The 20,857-nt window shown below is 37.4% G+C and overlaps 2 protein-coding genes across 7 annotated transcripts in view; both read right to left on the bottom strand.

Annotated features, from left to right (window-relative positions):
* The window catches only part of LOC144976905 (uncharacterized), a 34,520-nt gene extending 18,026 nt beyond the window's left edge, over nucleotides 1–16,494 (bottom strand). The window contains exon 1 of one of the 2 annotated variants that reach the window (XM_078921507.1): nucleotides 16,328–16,494. In XM_078921507.1, the coding sequence (XP_078777633.1) occupies nucleotides 16,328–16,367 (40 nt within the window). In that variant the 5' untranslated portion in view covers nucleotides 16,368–16,494. Of the gene's footprint in view, nucleotides 1–762; nucleotides 904–16,327 lie in introns of those variants that run through there. The other variant, XM_078921516.1, reaches the window with a different exon arrangement.
* A 2,551-nt stretch (nucleotides 16,495–19,045) lies between these two features.
* The window catches only part of LOC144976894 (uncharacterized), an 83,820-nt gene continuing 82,008 nt past the window's right edge, over nucleotides 19,046–20,857 (bottom strand). For all 5 annotated transcript variants that reach the window (XM_078921471.1, XM_078921455.1, XM_078921460.1 and 2 more), the window contains one exon: nucleotides 19,046–20,857. This exon is cut by the window's right edge and continues 1,755 nt beyond it. The gene's annotated coding sequence lies outside the window, so the exon portion shown is untranslated.

Below are 20,857 nucleotides of genomic sequence, written 5' to 3'. Positions count from 1 at the left end.
AAAAATTTTATTCATTAGCTAAGTTGGTGAATTAAATGTGAGAAATAACATTAATAAAGAGAAAGAGTAGAACTACTTATTCATCTCTTTCCGATCGCCTGCTACATTGGCACAAGGAATATTAGTGCCATTTGTCCATAATGCTTTTTTCTAAAGCAAAATAACAACAAACTATGGATGCTAGAAATGTTATAAACAGTTGGAAACAAAACATGTTCCATGTTGATGAAGCAATAGTAGTAGAAGTGGTGTAATGCTATTACAAACAGTTTAATTCATGCTCGAGTTATGCCTTTGAAAATTCGTCCATATTGTAATGTTCCTAACGAGCTTAGTTACTTGCATTTCGTTTTACATTATCTTTTTCATTTTCTCTGTAATGCCAACTTCTGATTTTCACACTAACTTTTCATTTCGCACCCTGGCATCAACTGGATCGAACACGAAATCAAGTTCGCCCACTGAAAATCAAGATGAAACATTTCTCACAAATTTTGACAGAGGAAATGATACTGACAAAGGAATTGTTATGATTCTTTGAAGTATCTTTTGATAGTCAATGTGTTTGCGAAGTAATTTTTCATACTAGTTTTGAATTTACTTTGGGGTTAGTCCCTCCAGTGCTGGGAATGTTACATTAGTTTAGTCCAGAGCTGCCAACCTCTCCTGACAGAAAGAGGAAGATTGGTTGCCAAAAAGAGGAAGATTTAAGGAAAAAGAGGAAGATTCAAGTACGCGAAACAAACAAACAAAAGTACTTACATTCCCTAAATTTGCAGGTTATCCATAAATGTCCATACACCCAAGTCTGTTATAATAGCCACTCCAGTTTATGAATAAAATTGTCTCAAAGCGTTACTGTTGCACTTCTTTGTTCTTCTCATGTTTATGCACATCTAAAGTCTTCACTTCACTCATTCAATTTAAATATTTACATAATATTTACATTATATACAGTCCAGTATATGACACTGGTTTAGTCCTTTTTCAAGGAAGCTGCAGTCGCAGACTTGGCCTTGATGAGCAGCTCCTTGGAGATAGGGTTCTTAAATGATTTATGACTCCATTTTGCTTTGCAAATACTGATGGACTCTAGCAATTTGTTCGACATGCCGGCCCTAAAATCAGTCCTATTCCTCCTGGCTAAGCTGAATAGTCTTTCACATGCTGCATTTGAATGGAAGATGGAAAGTATTCCCAGCATGGAACGACTAAGCAAATGAAACCTAGCAGAGCCAGTTTGTGTTTTTGCATTAGCAAGACGAAACCAGTATTTATCCACTCTTTCTCCATTGAGCAGGGGCATTGCAGATGATTGCCAATCTCTAAACTGTCTGAAGAGAATATCCATGACCTCATCAGTACACTGGCCTTCTTCACAGGGAACTAAAGATGGAAATCTCTCCACAAAATATTCTAAAGATGCCATCCTAGCCACGACTTTATTGTCTGGATTAGCAACAGATGCATGCTTGATTGGTTCTGAGTCTAAATTACACTTTGATTGGAGATAGACAACAGCTGTTTTCAAGTAGTCTCTAACAGACTTATAAAATTGTTTTTTGGCATCGTCTCCAAGTTCTTCACCAATTTCCTAAATCTATATCCAACATCAATTTCACTTGATTGCAGGAGATTTTTTGTGTCATTGACATCAATTTGCAGCAAATCTTTACCTTGCAGATAAGAGGGTTTTACGAAACGTAAACATAAATCATGAATAATGGACTTCATGATGTCAGCCATTTTATGAATGAGAGGCTCTGATGACTGCAACAATGCATTAGCATTCTCAAACACCCCTACAACATTGTCCAAAAACATGGCATAAGCCTTTACCTCGTCACTCAAAAGCTTCTTCAAAATACCCTGTGCTTTAGAGGAAGTTGACTTTGAAATTGTCTCTTCTGACAACTCCATAAACAAGGCCGATATTGGTTCCCAGAGTTCTAACAGACGAGATATACAAGGTCCAAGAGAGAGCCATCTTGTGTTAACATGTTTTAACACTTCGTGACTGCCACAACCAAGAATTTCCTGAAGTTCCTTCAATCGGGCAACTCTCTTTGACGACTTATCAAGGAAGAAGTAAATGTCTATTAGAAGTTGATCCAGTTTGTGTGGAAGTGTATTGGCAGCTTTCAATGCAGCTAAATTAATCCTATGGCAAGGACAGCCAACAACAATGATATTCTCATTTTCCTCACGAAGAAATGCAGACACCAGACTTTTCACCCACCATGACAGAAGCATTGTCAGCACTAAAACTTATGCAATTCTTCAAATCGAGATTAACATCACACAAAGTCTTTTTCAAATGTTCAAAGATGTCTTTGCCAGTGGCTGTACTGGTAGACAAGCTATCAACAGAAACTACCTCTGTCACCACTTCTTCTTTCTCTTTATCAGCATACTGAACGATAACGGGAAACAGTTTCTCCTTAGAATCATTGCCTCCATCTGTACTCAGAGAAAACACACCACAAGAATGAATCCCTTTAACAGTTTTTTCTTTTTCTTCATTGGCCATCTGATGAAGGATAGCCGTTGTCTTTGTCCTCCCACACCCATACTTTTTTGCCACCTCACACGAAGGAAACATTGACTTAAACAGATCACCTGCATCATCGGCGATGGCAAGAGGAAGATTCTTTTCAACTAGAAACTTTGTGAACATAACCTCCGCCCTAATGACACTGAAATCTTCCTCAACCGGTTTGGCTTTGAAAAATGATGTCAATGAAGATGTAGAGGCAGGTGCCTTGCTTGCATTGATATGTTTTTGTGTAGCACAGTGTTTTTTAATGTCATAAGCACCACCTGAACGTAAACTGAAATGGCAGGAACAGAATGCACAAAATGCTATTGCTGAACTCTTATCGGAACGATGAATTCCACTAAACTGTTTTTCATACTCTTGTTTCCACGATTGCGAATATTTTCCGCCTACCTTTGTTTTTTTAGAGAGAGGCTCTAGTGATTCAAGCGAATCTTCAGGTCCACGCTTATCCATTATGAATTAACTATTAATAATAGTATTAACACAACACAGTTCAAATGTCTAAGAATTTAAAAACTATCCCAACAATGCAATGAGCAATGGCCGAAATAAAATCACAAAAGTAGATGTTTTATGTTTTTAAGGGTTTTACGGCGCTTGCAACACATTGAGGTTATATCAGCGCCAGTAAAAAGGAAGAAAATGGATAGTAAAAAGTTCTAGAATTACAATTAAAGCACCCAAGAAAAGGTAAGACAAAGGGGAACTGGGAACAAATAGGGATCAGATGTAGATTCCAAGGGCATACCACCAATGTACTTAGTTTGAGATCACCTATAAGTCTCATCCAGACACAAGCACAAGATCCAACAAAGAGGAATACACTCAAATGCTTACATTATACATTCAAAATAAATATAATAATACATAACAGAGAGATGATTTACAAGGAAAAAAAATATCATCTCCCAAAACAATAACTATGCATTTGACTGTTTCCCTCCCAGCCAGGACTCCGGCCAGGGCCAGGACAAAACCAAGAAATCTCATTCCAAGACAAAGACAGAGAGCATGTTGGAAAACAGATAGAAGGGGATAGAAGACACAGTATGGGCCTCCCTGCCCACTATGGGAGGTCAGGATCCCCACCCAGACAAAAGTAGATGAAGATGTTTCAAGACGCAGAAATAAAATCACAAAAGTAGATGAAGAGGTTTCAAGATGCAGAGAGTGGTTAGTCTAATCTAGAAGTCTAAGGCACAGAAGATGTTCCAATGTCCAAACAACAACAAAGACTGAATCACACATGTGGAGCAAACAGTGAAGTGATCAATGTTGGGTTTCACTTTCCACATTGATTTCATTGGTAAATGTGAGTATTGAGTTACAATCATTACTCAACTACATAAAATTAAATATTCGATACCACAGGAATAGTAATGGTATATAGTAATATATTCTGGAATATACGGTATCGATACCAGATATTAGTGTAATCGCACAGCACATAAAATATGACTTGAATTGAAGTGAGTAAAATTATTTTTTTGAGCCACGCAATATACAATTGACTAAATAGCCAATCCGAGACCGACGGCTGAATAAAAAGCGGACAAAATGAGGAAAAAAGCGGAAAAGCGGACAATCATGTGAAAAAGCGGACAATTCCGCTTTTTTCGCGGTAGGTTGGCAGCTCTGTTAGTCCACAGTTCGTCCAGGGTAATGTTCCATTTCAATTTAGGTTTTTAAGACACTTTAAAAAGGTATTAGATCAGTTTGTGTTACTCTTCAGATAACAAATAGATTTTTATCTTTTAACTAGCCATTCTACAACACAATTGGTCGAATTGTGAATTCATATGAGTGATGAACCATCCATTTACCGATCACTTGGAATCTTTCCGTCTAACTGATCACACGCATTTTTGGTCTCTCTCTCTCGTATTGGTGACGAGAATTATAATACTAATACTACCCAGCTATTGTAGGAATCTTTACTTCTTTTTGTAATTTTTTATTAAGTTAATGATGTGTTTAATTCTTGAGTGTATTTCAGTGGATTATTGTGTATCGTGTTTTAAATAATTCGTTACATTGATTTAATTTTGTATAATCACTGTGTCTGGAGATTGAGAGTAAGTTGCCTCATTTAACACCCTGCCTTTTCCATGATTATACAAGCATCGCCGTTTCTTATCTTTATTACGTTTTTATATATATAATTGATAGCTATTCAGTAGCTGCTATATGATATTGTTGTTATGATTTTGATGAGTTATATTTAGTTATTTATATGTTTTAGGTGTTTTTGCTCATGGATTGTTTAGTTGTAGGAACTTGGCTGCTAGATAATAGATTTTAGCATACTTGGGGACCAATACGATGAGGGCGCGGTTGGACATTATTGCACAACCCGGCATCATCAGTGTTCCTCAGTCCCCTGTTTTAGGGGGTTCAAAGGAACTGATTACGTCTTAGACGTGATTTCCACACGTCTTTTTCTGGTAGGGATGTTCCTGAATCCACGGGAAATGACATAAGTTACGTCAGGACAGAACATCAGAGGTTCACATTAGTCTTGTTTCAATAATTTGTCACATCAAACTATGGGCATAATCATAATATGAGGGGTGTGGCCATATCGGGGACTAAGGGTATGGTTTAGTTTTGGAGCGGTCTGATTCGAGGGATATAGACGGAATGACTACACCCAAACACAGCGAATGTTATGAGGCTTGATCTAATCAGTCAGATGCATAGCCCTACTATGACTCTTTTAGTACGCCATGGTCAGATGTCACGGGTTTGAAGAAGAATTATCCATATAATTAATATTCATTAGCAACGTGCATCCTTAGTGGTATCTGGTACTTAGCACCCCCCCCCCCCTCCCCACATAGACACATAGATAACACAGGACGGTAGTCTGTGGATAGACACTCAGTAAGTGTAGAGGAATATAGCCACGCCCCTGGGGGACAGTCGCAAGGCTCAACTATGTAAACTATCGGTAACCTACGTTGGAGACGTGAAAATTAGGGGCTCCTTCTATTCTATATGGGCGTGTTCAATGTCAAGTCAGTAAAAGTGGCATTTGTGTATTGATGGTGTGTGATTAACTAAAATACACGCCTTTTCTGCCCACTGTATCTTACCTTATAGTTGAAATTACTCAAAAATTAATCATAAATTACTCACTGAATAGAAACCTTCGAAACCCGTGCCTAATTTACTATACGTTTGATGCTTATATCTTAATTTTAATATGATAGATGGGATAGATGCCAGGGCATCATTGAGTACTATAAGTAGAATTTAGATAGATGCAATTGCTTCCATGGCCAGTGTTGCGGTAAGTCGCGTCTGGAGGGTAACAGTCGTGACGTCACTTCCCTCGTATAGAATACGTATAGTAACCTACTGATCATGTTTTTTACTTTTATACATTCGGATCACATAACAGGTGAAGTTCTAGCCAGAATGAAGAATAAAAATAGTGCCAATTTTCTTTGCTGGGCGGACGTGACTTCAGACTATTGAATCCGATTGACACCCCCTCCCTTTACTTTGAGTAGATGAGACGATGAGACGTTTCGATATTACTAAGAGTCGGAATAACATGACATTTCGCGGTTATAGCTTTTAGATCTCGCAAAGCCATCCAAACGCTGTGTGGAGTAGCTCTTTGATGTCATCGCTTCCATCGCTCGTTGGGTATTGCAACTATTCACCCGCGGATAATATGGGATCCATATCTACATGTTTTAATTTTTTGAATCAAAGCTGGAAACATCCTGCGAAACTGGAAATCCTGTCATTTTCTTCACAACGATTAGGTTTTACTGATTGAGAACAGTCTTGACTACTCCGCTCATGGATATTTGGTGGTTGTCGCTATTGGCGGGTTGAATTTTAGAGTTAAAGCGGCCTTGGCTATTGTTGTGACTGCGCGGGATCATTATGGCGCGGAGTTGCTTGGTTGATGTTGAATAATGTAATGTTTATACAAGAGGCGATGTGGCTAACCTGAGAGTACTTCGGTGTATTTATTTCAATTGCACTGCAGTATAATAGATTACACCCTTTGATGCTATTTATTTTTGGAACCATAATTCTTAGGCAATAATAATTATGGTTTTTCGTTGTTATTATGTGCCGTTGGCTTCGGGGAAGAATGGCGATTTTTTAATCGTTATCTATATTTTTAATGGGGCATATCTTCTGACATCTATGGCTAGCAGCCAGCGACATCTATACGAAGGCCTTGCTAGCAGCTCTATCGTCGCATGAGGTTCTCACATGTTTTGGCTTAAGTTCGTTTTGGAACGGGGTAATTCGGTTACTATCGGCTCTTTATGATTATGCTGAGGAACATAGAATGGATGAGTTATGGGCCTTGTTATCCAGTTATTATTCTCTTTACCGACATGTGAGAAACTATGATGGAGGCTATGTGAGCTAGACCTGTAACGATTATCTACTCATAACCAATTATCCGCGGATTAAAAAATATTGACAAAAGGTTTATAATGTGCGGCTATGCTATGTGGCCTTGTGATATGACACTCACGGTCGCATCGGAAGGTGTCGGATTCCAGCCTTGCTTAGGGATATAGTTGAGTGCTCGGGAAAGGCTCTTTTTTCACATTCCCCAATGATTTACTATATTATATACTTGTTGCTTTCTCTCACCTACTCAGGTGTAAAATGTGTATTTGACCATTAACGTGCTGTCTGGGAATTTGGTAATATCGACCAATATCATTGACATCTAGTAGCGTTATTACTTTGGAGAATTTCTAGTCTATTTGGCAATGCGTCTGTTGATTTCTAACAACGAAGCCATCTCACACCCTCACAAGACTATATATGTTTCTTCTTTATGCCATGATGGTGGACCTCCATTCACTCAGGGGGCATATCTTAGCACAGTTTTTTGTTACAAAGGATTGGAACGAAGACTTCAAGATTTTGTCTTCTCTATGCCTAATATAGGACTAATATGACAACAATGATTTACTGGAACTGGTTTATATATACAGACACTGACATTTTTTCAATACTCATTATATGCTGTTATGATGGCATATTATAATGACGATATATCATTTTTGTTTTTTGTTTGTTTTTGTTTTTCTATCAGGAGCATAGACACGTGTCAATTGTTCAATATTTCATTAGATGCTTTTACGATGGCATATATTATACTGATGATTTTGCACCTTTTTTCAATCAGGAGCCTTAATTTATTACTACGGTATTTCGTTACTAAGAGAGGAGCATAGGCTTTTTGCTCTCGATACCTACTATGCTAGTGTGGGAGAATGATTTTTTGTAGCTGCTAGCATGGTTTATTACGTGAGAAGATAGAAGGTCTTAGTATATCATCAATTTTCTCAGCTTTACACTGTTATGGTAGTATGACAGAGAATCTAACAGTTAGTGGTACTAACAATTGACTAGTGTATTATATGTATACAAACATTCTGTATCTGCTTTATCCATTACACACACATATCTATCTGTTTTTATATGGGAATATTCTAATGATAATAGATTCAGTTTAGTACGAGTGGACAGGAATGAAATAGGATTACTATATTAGCACCGAGGATTGATTAATTTAGTCTTGGGTTCAGTGTAAAGTTGTTTTCTCTCGAGGAATATTTTTTGATGGTTAGACCTCGGCTGTCTTCACCCGTGTATTCACGTTTGGAGAAGTCATAGGTGCAACACGCCAGACTATGGAACCCTCTTGTGAGGTTTCGGACATAGCTTATATGTCCAGGATTGATCATCCTTTTTCACTGTCATTACGACTCTAATGACCTACGGGACTCTAGGTGCTTAATCTTTTGTCCTGGCCCGGGGTAGTGTGCACTAAGTCACCTGTCACCGGCACGGTTTTCTGCCGTTATACGTTAGACAACCCAGACATTAGATGTCTGAGGCTCTGTCTAGGCCTCATCAGCCAGATTGTTTGTATCAAGCAATCTTTATGTATGACCCACATCATTTCCAGACTCTGGCTGCCTAAGCCTTTGGCCCTGGACCGGAGATAGTATTGACTAAGCAAGTCATCTATCAATGGTACGGTTTTCTGCCGTTTTTTAGCTCTTTTGACATTCATATGTTAGACATTTGAGACGATTTTTATCTCATATGCGTGGGTCATACATTAGTTAGTTTTTCTCTCTGATGTAGATCTATGCTGCTTCGCTCATACTATTTGAGTTTGGAGCAGGCATAGGTAAAGTTTGTCAATGCCAGGGAACCCTCTTGTGAGGTTCCGGACATAGCTTATATGTTCAGGATTGATTATCCTTTTTCACTGTCATTACGTCTCTAATGACCTACGGGACTCTAGGTGCTTAATCTTTTGTCCTGGCCCGGGGGTAGTGTGCACTAAGTCACCTGTCACCGGCACGGTTTTCTGCCGTTATACGTTAGACAACCCAGACATTAGATGTCCGAGGCTCTGTCTAGGCCTCATCAGCCAGATTGTTTGTATCAAGCAATCTTTATGTATGACCCACATCATTTCCAGACTCTGGCTGCCTAAGCCTTTGGCCCTGGACCGGAGATAGTATTGACAAAGCATGTCATCTATCAACGGTACGGTTTTCTGCCGTATTTTAGCTCTTTTGGCATTCATATTTTAGACATTTGAGACGGTTTTGTGTCTCAAATGTTTGGGTCATACAATAGTTATTTTTATTTATTTATTTTGATGTAGATTTATGGTGCTTCGCTCGTCCTATTTGTGTTTAGGGGCAGGCATAGGAATAATTTGTCAATGACATGAAACCTCTTTGTGGGGTTCCGGACATAGCTTATATTATGTCCAGGATCGATCATCCTTTCTTACTGTCGTTACTATTCTAACGAACTACATAAGCTTAATCTTTGGGCCTGGAGCATACAGGTGAGAGAACATTTATTTCAATTTTTCATCATGTGAGATAGCACATATTATAATTGTTGGATATTTACTCACTGCATAGGGATTGTTGGGTTTGGATAGGGATACCTATGAGATTTCCACTCGTGTTTTTGGCGTTTGGAATAGTCATTGGTACAAATAGCAATGCTAAGGAACCCTCTTGTGAGGTTCCGAACATACCTTATATTATGTCCAGGATTGATCATCCTTTTTCACTGTCATTACGACTCTAATGACCTACGGGACTCTAGGTGCTTAATCTTTTGTCCTGGCCCGGGGGTAGTGTGCACTAAGTCACCTGTCACCGGCACGGTTTTCTGCCGTTATACGTTAGACAACCCAGACATTAGATGTCTGAGGCTCTGTCTAGGCCTCATCAGCCAGATTGTTTGTATCAAGCAATCTTTATGTATGACCCACATCATTTCCAGACTCTGGCTGCCTAAGCCTTTGGCCCTGGACCGGAGATAGTATTGACTAAGCAAGTCATCTATCAATGGTACGGTTTTCTGCCGTTTTTTAGCTCTTTTGGCATTCATATTTTAGACATTTGAGACGGTTTTGTGTCTCAAATGCTTGGGTCATACTATAGTTATATTTTATTTTTATTTTTCAGGTAGATCTATGCTGCTTCGCTCGTGGTATTTGCGTTTGGAGCAGGCATAGGTAAAGTTTGTCAATGCCAGGGAACCCTCTTGTGAGGTTCTGGACATAGCTTATATGTCCAGGATTGATCATCCTTTTTTACTGTCATTACGTCTCTAATGACCTACGGGACTCTAGGTGCTTAATCTTTTCTCCTGGCCCGGGGGTAGTGTGCACTAAGTCACCTGTCACCGGCACGGTTTTCTGCCGTTATACTTTAGACTACTCTGACCATAGATGTCAGGTGCTTTGTCTAGGCCTCATCAGCCAGATTGTTTGTATCAAACGATCTATTTACGTCTGATTTTTATTCGGTCGGGGCTTTGACTGTTAGTCGGCCTCTGTTCCGGACCAGGGATAGTATGGGACGGGGCTTTGACTGTTTGTCAGCCTCGGTTCCGGACCAGGGATAGTATGGGACGGGGCTTTGACTGCTAGTCAGCCTCGGTTCCGGACCAGGGATAGTATGGGACGGGGCTTTGACTGTTTGTCAGCCTCGGTTCCGGACCAGGGATAGTATGGGACGGGGATTTGACTGTTAGTCAGCCTCAGTTCCGGAACAGGGATAGTAGTATGGGACGGGGCTTTGACTGTTAGTCAGCCTCTGTTCCGGACCAGGGATAGTATGCACTCAGTCAACTATCACTGTTTGCCTGATTTTTAGACTTTGTAAGGTGGGCAGTTATTTGCTAGGGTCAAAGTGCCTTGATGACCCTGATAACTTTTGGGTTTTTTGTGAATGGCTTCCTCAGCTTTGCCCGGGGCCAGGGATAGTATGCGCTTAGTCATATATCTCTGCTGGATTACCTAACTTTGCATACTGGGTGTCAGGGATATCTGTTGTGTAGGGGTGGTTTACCTCTTGATTTTGGATTATACATATCCTTAATAGACCTGGTTGGATTTTTTGTTCACATCTTTTTAAACTAGATATTTTATAGACATCTCCTTACATATGGCGTTAGACAGGCGCTCTTTAATAAGAGCCGTGGTGTATTCACTCAGAGTGGCATTACTTAACACTCTGTATTGGTTGATTTGACAACATTTTATGTTACTTGGACCATTAACCTAGGTGGTTTAACATTTTCATACTTAGTAGGGAGTCCTTCGATCAGACATTTGCGCTGGATAAAGGGGGAGCTGGTTTTCAACAGTTTTGCCATCTCTGGAAAGAATTTCTGATGATATTAGATTCTAGATCTTTATTGATTGGAGACTATGGGTAACGACTTATGGTTGTGAGGCTGATGCACTAACTTTTATACTTAAGTTTTTATCAGTGTTGTTAATATACAATGACCTACAGTATATTTTCCCTTGTTTCGATTGAAATTGTTTGGGATTTTTAGCAACTATTTTGTATATAATTTTTTAATGCATACATACAACATGGGTCTTGATTCCCGTTTAAATGCAAAAGACGCATCGACCCACGATTTGCGGCAGTCTTAGTTTCCAGCATAGTGTAATATACACATGACGTGACACGGATATCGGTATATTTAGTTCATTTTATTATTTAAGTGGGCCGGAGCAGAATTTGTCAGATTCTTCCATGGAGGTCTTTGTATATTTGGTTACAAAGCTGCACCAGGGGGAAACTGGTGACGATGAGGATTAGGGACGTGTGAGGAATGATTATGAGATGATGATGAGGATGATGATAATAGCGTTGGTGATGGTGAAGAGGATGAGGAGGATGAGGCTGTCTGAGTCACATCTTATTGACAAGGAGTGAAGACAGATGGATGTTTATGAAGGTGAAAGGAGAAACTAATGTAGTATCTTAAACATTTTAATTGGTGAACAGGTCCGATTAGGCAATTGTCTTTCGGCTTGGGCAGGCATGCCTGTTATGACTGATGGGACTGGTCGGTTTGTCAGAACTTCAGGTTTCGGGCGTGTCCGATGTTGGTTTCTGGTGTGAACGCTGGTAGGAGTTAATCTCTTATTCTGTAATGTGAGTCACTTACTTTAGCCTAGTATGGGGATGATTCTTCCTGGTTTGAGTTCCAGTTGGTGACATTCACGAAGATTTCTTTGTACTTGTTCGATTGTATTCAGGTGGGCTTTGTTGATTCGGGCTTGATTGATGCATATTCTAGTATTTATGCCTAATCAAGGCAGGATTAGCGGGTGTTTTAACTCACTCAATCCTAGAATTTTTTGCTACTTTTCAAAATTGGATATATTAAAAATGAGCATATACATAGACATTTTTGTTCAACCACCATTAACATGTAAAACTAAAAACATTAGCTTTGATACTACGCCTATAATTTGTCGCATAAAATACGTAATAAATAGGCATGGGGCAAAAGTAACCCTGTTAAACTACGGATATAGTCAGTTTTAGGGTTGAGCGAGTTAATGGCCTTAGGGATGGATCCAGAGGCCTTATGAGTTATAAACTGTCGCCTCTATGTTATGGAGGTTCTGATCCCAGCCCGAGGACTTGCTTGTTGTCTACGTGCCATCATCGCTGCTACGTGCTAATGTTTGACTTATATTATTAGCTTGTGGTGTTACTGGAATGATTATTATAGTCCGACTCCCATGTAATTTTGACGTCATTTAAGACAATTGCGTCGACTGGTGTTTTGTTGTTAGGAGTGGCCAGGGAACATAAATACTACCCTGTTGGTTGAACTGTTGTATAAAATCAACGATTTGTTCACTTTTGGTGGTATGACCATGGCCTTCACTTTTGACTGAAATATTCGGTAGAGTCAGGCTATTTTACGGAAGCTACAGTTTAGGTGTTTCTGTAGGGTGCATGCATGTGTAACTCGGGATATCAATTACTCTCTTCGTACAACAGACCTTACCCTATTGCCACAAAGGGTGGTATGCATTAAGCATAATGGATTCGTTGATTTGGACTAATAATGTAGCGGATATTTCATTATATTTTACGATTCATTTAGTTAGTCTTGAAGCGATAATATTTTGTGGGTCTTCATCGTTTTACATCGCGTGCTACTATATGACTTTGAAGTCTCATATGAATTCACAATTCGACCAATTGTGTTGTAGAATGGATAGATAAACGATACTTACCAAAGTTGAAGTTGTCTGTTATTCTACAACACTGGTCGATTGTGAATTCATTTGCCCTCCCTTACCATAATTATCATAATATACCCTCCCCTCTAGTTCTGGTGATAGATTTATATTATCTTCATACAATCCATGAGCAGTTTATGTTAGAGTTGGGTAGTATCTGGGCTCATATAGTAGCCCGCTCAAAATTTAAAGTGTGATCGGTAAATGGATGGTTCATCACTCAAATGAATTCACAATCGACCAGTGTTGTAGAATAACAGACAAACTTCAACTTTGGTAAGTATCGTTTATCTATCCAATATCCACTTATTTTCTTGTTGCTTTGATTAACAAGGAGAAAGAAATGTGTATTGTGCAAGGAATGCAATATGGAGCTATTTCTACCGTGATTTCCTTATTTCTTTTGCTCATGATTTGATACGTACATATAAAACTTATGTTGACTGCATAGAGCAGCATGTCGTTTATGAAGCAGTGCTTTATACTATCTACTGTGAATATTTTTATTATGAAATTATTAACCAACTGTTTTTCTTTTATATGTTATTGGTTTTTGAAATCTCATTGTTTGTCCCGTAACATTACTCACCTTTGTACTTTGTGTCACTGAATAAACATTTTATATGATAAGCTGACACTTATGAGTTTATAGAGTTTAGAATTTAGAGTCATTTCCTAATTTTTTATTATTTAAAATGACCTTTTTGGTTTGTTCTTGCAATATTCCTCCCATCACTATCTCACGTTATTTTCTTGTTTTTTTCAAGGTAGCGTCAATTGCCAAGGACCTTGACAATTGTCAAATCGTCAATTGCCAAGGACCGTGTCAGTTCATCAACTACGCATGTGTACTTTTAACTGCCACGGAGTACCTTTAGTGTCACGAGGTGATGCATTGCCACAGAGTGATGTTATGTATTAATATTAATTAATACTCTCTTTTACTCTTCTTTCTCTCTCTGTGTCATTTTCTCTTTTCCCTCTCTGCCATTTTTTCCTTTGTGTGTATGTATTTCTCTGTCATCCCCCCCCCCCCCCCTCTCTCTCTCTTATATTTCCTCTTTTTGTTACGGACCTTGCCAGTTGGTAGATCATCAACTATTTACTATTAATGCCACGGATTGATCTTGTTGCACAAATATTTTACGTTAATTATTCCGTATTAAGACGATGTGCAGTATATTTCCTTTAAAATAAAGGAAATCTTACTTTTCTTTTTTAATCTAGGACATCTTGGCAGGGATTTGCCACTTCGTCCTTCTGTTTTTTTCCCCCCGCTGAATCCGAAATCAACAGTAATTTTTGTTTGATATTATTTTAACTCATCTTGGAATTCGTGAAAAGACATTAAAAAAAATTTTAAATGCCAACAAGTGTTGACTTGATCCTTTCCACAACGATTGACAAGGAATGAGTGAATGGCGAATGGAAGAAAAGAAAGTGACGGGGTTCGAGATTCGTATGCGCGCAAATCGAGGCTCGACTGAAATCACCACATGCAGCTGATTGAGGCCCGACTGTTATCACCACATGCGGCTGAAGAGTTCCAATTTGACTCCTTGGCAATTGATGAACCGTCAACTACCAAGGACTCACTCCTTGGCAATTGACACTTCCTTTTTTCAATCCCATCACTATCTCACACGCACTTTTAATGATCAACAGTCAAAAACTGAGAAGTGCCTGTGGTCTGGAATTACCCAAGATGGTGTGGTAAGCTTTGCTACACCTTTGAATTGAAGTTGAAGGGCCAAGGGAAAGTACTGTTGCCGTTGCCCAATAATAGAAATTCTAAATTTCGGGTCAGGCAGATCGCCTCTCAACCATGACTCTCAGTCTGAGTCTCAACAAGACGATTCTAATCCTTATGACTTATGTAGGCACTTTGATAACTCCAGTCCAGTGGCCGCCAATAGGCTCACTGTAAGGTGAAACTCGTTTTTTGGAACTTTATTTTTGACCCTTTACTGTTTTGGTCACCATGGCGTTATTTGTGAACCTATGTGACTAACTTTGGTATCATTATAAAAGGCACAAAACAAGCTTTCTAACGGTGTATTTCATTCTTAATTCTTGATTGTATTTCTCAGAAATCTTATGTAATAAAAATTTATAAATATTTGAATTATAAGAACTTTTTAAATTATGGATACATTTTAATTATACTTCATACATCGATAGACAATTAATTGAAGAATATCTCTGCCAAATTTCATCAACATTGAGACACTCGCTCATTATTTTATTTTTTCCGCCATCAACCCCACTTTTTAGGACAAAAACCTCATATTTTTTTCCATGTTCATTTATCCTTAATTTTTTTCCATACTTTTCATCCATGAAAATGATTTATATGAAAATAAAGCTTATTTTCTGACCATTAAAATGATACCTAACACTTGCCATTTATTTTTTAATTGAAACAAAATTACTGAAAACAATAAGTGGGCCATGTTGACTGTAAAACTCAAAATTTCCCGATCGCCGCGAGATGCTGGTTTTGAGGCAGCAGTGAGATCACAGATTCTCTCTGTAAAATTGACAAAAAATTTCAATAGAAAAATATAAATAACTCTGGAACCGTAGGTCGTAGAGAAACAAATAAAGTATCAAATTTTATGTTTTTTCAAGTCCCATCCCCCTGACTGAGTCAAATCAAGATATTTTGAGATTGAAAATTTTATCAAAGTGCCTAACTTATGCCTTCTTATGAACAACAAACTGATTTTCTCAGTTCACATCTTCGGATTCTATATCTATTGTCACACTAACTGCCTAACACTACAGTTAGGTCGATACTACGACAATACAGTCAGTCAGTGAGATGAGTCACCGTTTCAGTTTCAGTCAGTCACACTCACAAGACTCACCACACAGTGTGACACTACACTCAGTCACAGTAGACTTGAGAAAAAAAAAAAAATAAATAAAGAAAAGGACAGGGAAAGGGAATCGGAAAGTGAAATCGCTGATTTTTAGATTATCAGAGAATGTGTCTTATACTTATACATTTTGTTCCTCATTCTGAATCTGAATGTTACTCGAAGTCGACTCAATTCTGAGTTCGAGGGCGGAGAGAGTTGTTGAGTGTGACTCGTGACAGCCATTGATTGTTGGTATTTTGGTTAGGCTGAAGAATCTTGATAATCTTCGTTTGAATGTTTCATTACCTGAATTTGCAAACAGTCTGGCTTGTTTCTTTTTCATCATGAAACAGAGGATGTATAATGACGTAAGGTCTAAGCAATGTTATCTAATATCTTGGAAATTGTCACGGAGCTTTACGGCTTTACGCAATGACGCTACTTTCACTCTTGTGTGTAGGCTAAACGTAAACAATGATCCAACTTCCTTTTTCAAATTCGGCGCTGCGTGCGCAGAGTGGAATGGTGTTCGTTTGCCATTTTGCCAGATAATTTTTCGATTTATTTTCAAATTTGGTATTGGATTGCGCTGTGTCTTAAAAATTGAAGATACATAGTAGACTAAAAAAGTTATATATCTACGTCACTGAAGGACACAAAATGCTGCAGTCTACTGATCTGGTGCTAAAATGAAACTATCTAAATTTTAGGTCCATTAATCTTATTTTAAGGCACGAAAATCGACAGCTAGCCATTGGCCTACCCAATGCTAAAAGGCGTGTTACTCTCGCACGTGGACTCTGTTGCAAGCGTCTAGTTAAAAAGCTCACAACATCCGCCAGTCGGATATAACGTACAAGTACACAAGGTAATCATAAACTTTAATAGTCTGATTAATACCAATTATTGAGAATTACGCATAAAAATGACTGGCTAAAAACAATAACAAAGAGCTGAGTGATGACAATTCCTTCCTTCTATGGAATTATAAAATGCATTTAAAAATTCTGAATGCCTTTTGATATGATAAACATAATAATTATTATAATGATAATAATAATGATAATAATTATAATGAAGATGATGATGATGATAATAATAATAATAATAATGATGATAATAATAATAATAATAATAATAATAATAATAATAATAATAATAATAATAATAATAATAATAATAATAATAATAATAATAATAATAGTAGTAGTAGTAGTAGTAGTAGTAGTAGTAGTAGTAGTAGTAGTAGTAGTAGTAGTAGTAGTAGTAGTAGTAATAATAATAATAATAATAATTCCTCAAGCAAATTTAAGAAAAGGGGGGGGGGGGGGTACAGGTCAAGAATTCATGTTTTCTAAAGTAATATGTCTTCAGCTTGCTTTTGAATGCCTCAGAGGATTCTGAAGTTCTAACTTCAAATGGTCATTTATTCCGAATTGAGGGGCCAGATGATTAAATAGCTCTTTTATCTGCATTTAATTTTATTCTGGGGAGTGAGTAACAATAGCATATTTGAGGCCGATCGTAAGATCCGAACATCGGAGTTCAATTCAATAAGTCCATTATTGTATTTTGGGGTAGATCCATGGAGGCATTTATTTAAAAGTCAATCAATCCTACCAATTATGGGCAGCCAGTGCAGCTCTAACATAAGATGTATCGCTTCAAGTGACTTCTTTTTTTCCTAGTGCTAGATAATCTAGAGTGAAGTTTCCTCTCGTCGTTCAGCACCTCATATCGTATATTCCCTACACAAAATATCTTTGTATTTTCGTCACAGATTTTTGAAATCGTCTAATCAATTTTTTTACGTCCATATTCGTTCTTTTTCACGCTTAAATAAATTTAAAAAACCGGTTTTTTAAATTTGATTATTATCAAATGAATCCACCCTCTCGGGAAAATTATTCATTCTTTTTAGTTGACTTCCATATGTATGCCGATGACACACGGTTGTATGTACCTTTATCTGAGTATGATGAAGTTAGTGTGTCGCGGAAGGTTGAAGTTTGTATCAATGAAATTAAGAATGACTTGACACAGAGGTGCTGTATATGTTTATTTACTAAACATGACCTAACACTGAGCCTTGAGGAATCCGCTTTCGATCTGTCTTGGTGTTGAGCGTACATTTCCGATGGAGATAATTCGTTCGCGTTTGATCATGTAGGTTACAGACCATTTGAATGTGTTGCCGACACAGACTTCTGTGGTAGCCTGACCAAAACCAATATGGAATCTTTCTAGAAGGATGTGGAGATCAATGTTATCGAAAGATCGAGCAGGGTACACTATAGTTATATTATTGCCACTATTAATCACGAGAATAAAGCATTCACAACTCGTGTCAAAGCAGTTTCAGCACTGTGTCCTTTGCATACTCTGGTTGCAGCGGTTCTTGGAGATCATTATTTGTCAGGCGTCAATAGTGGATTCAATAGTCCGATGTCAGGTCGCCCAGCAACGGCGAGCAGCGTGGCTTTAAACAAAGAAGATTAGTACTTTTTATTCTTCATGTTGCTAGAACTTTACATATGCCTGTAATCAGAATGTATAAAAGTCAAAACATGATCATATTTATAATGTTTTTCTCCTCTGGATACACTTTTATGCTTGTCGGCGAAATATTTCATAAGGGCGTCCGCCATTGTTCCGATAGTATAGAGCCAGTTACTAAGTTACTATGCGTCATAACGAGGGAAGTGACGTCATGACTGTTGAAGCCAATTGGCGGAGTACTACATTCTCAGTGTGCGGCAATGTGATCTTTTAGTATGACACTCGCCTTCGGATTGGAAGGTCCTAAGTCCCGCTCTGAGCGGTGTATTGTTGGGTCCTTGTAAAAGGCTATTTAATTAATTCTCTCACCATAGGTACTCATCTTCCCTCACCGTAGTGGTGTGTTGCACAAGAAACCCTGCTATCCTCATTAAAATAACCAGTTCGTTAAATGAGGTACCTACGTGTATGGAATACAATAATACTCACGAAGAAAAAAAAACACAATATAACAACAATTCAAAAGAAAAATAAACAGTTTTTTTTATTTCTTATAATTGCATGTTTGCATGTTTTACAAACCATATTAAAAATCTCATGTTTTCAAATAATCATTTGAAGAATGGACCGATTGAATTGTAAGTAAAACTCTAGAACCGAATCAGATAGGTTGCAATAAGATTAAAGTGCCTCTTACATAAATAAATATAATAGATAAATATATCTGTCAAAAATTAGAAATAGCCTTTTTTTTTGAGCGATTTTGTAATTTGATAATTTAGTTGAACAGTACAATTTTACGCGAATCATAAAAACAAAGTTAAACTACTATAATATAAAAAAAAGTTTCTAACGTGAACGAAAAAAAACCAAAAAAAAAAAACAAAAAAACAACAGAAATCAAGAAAAATAAAATTTAATGAGACAATTTGAAAGACGTCAAATGGACGGATGCAATTTTAGATTATACAAAAAGTTGAAAGGTTTAGATTGTTCCTATTCATGTATTGTGATTTTAAAAAGAAAAATGCATCAAACTCAAACCGAATGTAACTTTTTACATCATATCACGTGTTTTCCATCACATGTCCTGGTAGTGCGTGTATTATCATAATATTATTCTTACCCTAAAAATGGACGCGCAATGCTTTATCTGAGGTCCGATTATTAAGCTCCACTTGAGCTTAACTAAAGCAAAAGATGTAAACACAACTTTTTGGGGGGAAAAAATCTTTCTATCTATTACGAAATGGTATTATTAAAATCAAAACGTTTTGAGCACAATTAAATGATCGTTGAATTTTTGCACTAATGAATTCCGGACTCGTCTCCAACTGCAAGCACTAACAAGGTAGCAATGCGACCAGTAACTGGGTTAAATTTTAACATGAGAGAGCAAGACACAAGTTATCTCAAACTGACTTTCATGGGTATTTATCATAGCTTTTTGTCCCAATAATGAATCATGAGGAAAGTCATCTACCGAAGAAATTAAACAATTTAAAAAAAATTCAGAATGTAATGCAAGAAATAATGCCACAAATTCCGAGTCTATAAAAATGAGTGAGCTTCCCCTTTCATCATAATATTTAATTTCAACTTCAGATGAAATCCGCACAATTCTTATGAATAAATTCTGCTTTAAATTTGATTAAATTTGAGAAAGGCAAGGTAAGGCTAGATCTGTATGGAAAAAAAGAAAGAAAACACATGTTTTTTAAAATGAATAAATTATATGAGTTAGTAAATGTGGACATAGGAAAAGAGTTGGCTTTATCTATTGATAAAAATGTCCGTTTATAAAATAATATCACATGTTAGCTTTGTTAACTTGAAATAATCATATCCAGCTACTCATATTCACTCGGATACTCACTCATAAACACATACAATCAGAGGTAAATACTTCTCGCGAAATTTTGATTTAAAGATTAAAGGACAAATTATAATATGTCAGCATTCTTGCCCTATTTTTTAAAAATTTCTCAACACTTTTCGTATCTTGATTTGTTTGATAGCTAACGTGTGCTACACATTAAATCACTAATAAAACATCTGACGAATCTCAATTATCAAACCAAACATTCTAGAGACCAGATGGAGAAGCTTTATGAATATTCTGAGACGCAATATCCTTAAAATATTCTAGTTCCGTTGCATTGTCATGATCCTTAACTAATTTATTTGCAGACCATAGGCTGGAAATGAATAGTATAAATCTGCAACTAAAATGAAATATGAAAAATGTGCAGCTGTTTGAAATTGAGAGAATGAAATCAAGCACTACAAGACAGGAAAGAATTGAACTTGTTTGAGAAAATCAATATTGCGATAAAG

The sequence above is a fragment of the Berghia stephanieae genome, chromosome 1 (genome assembly GCF_034508935.2).
Source record: "Berghia stephanieae isolate SIO BIC M18660-M18661 chromosome 1, UCSD_Bste_1.3, whole genome shotgun sequence".
In the NCBI taxonomy this organism is placed as follows: Eukaryota; Metazoa; Mollusca; class Gastropoda; order Nudibranchia; family Aeolidiidae; genus Berghia; species Berghia stephanieae.
This window is presented reverse-complemented; position numbering and strand designations above follow the sequence as displayed.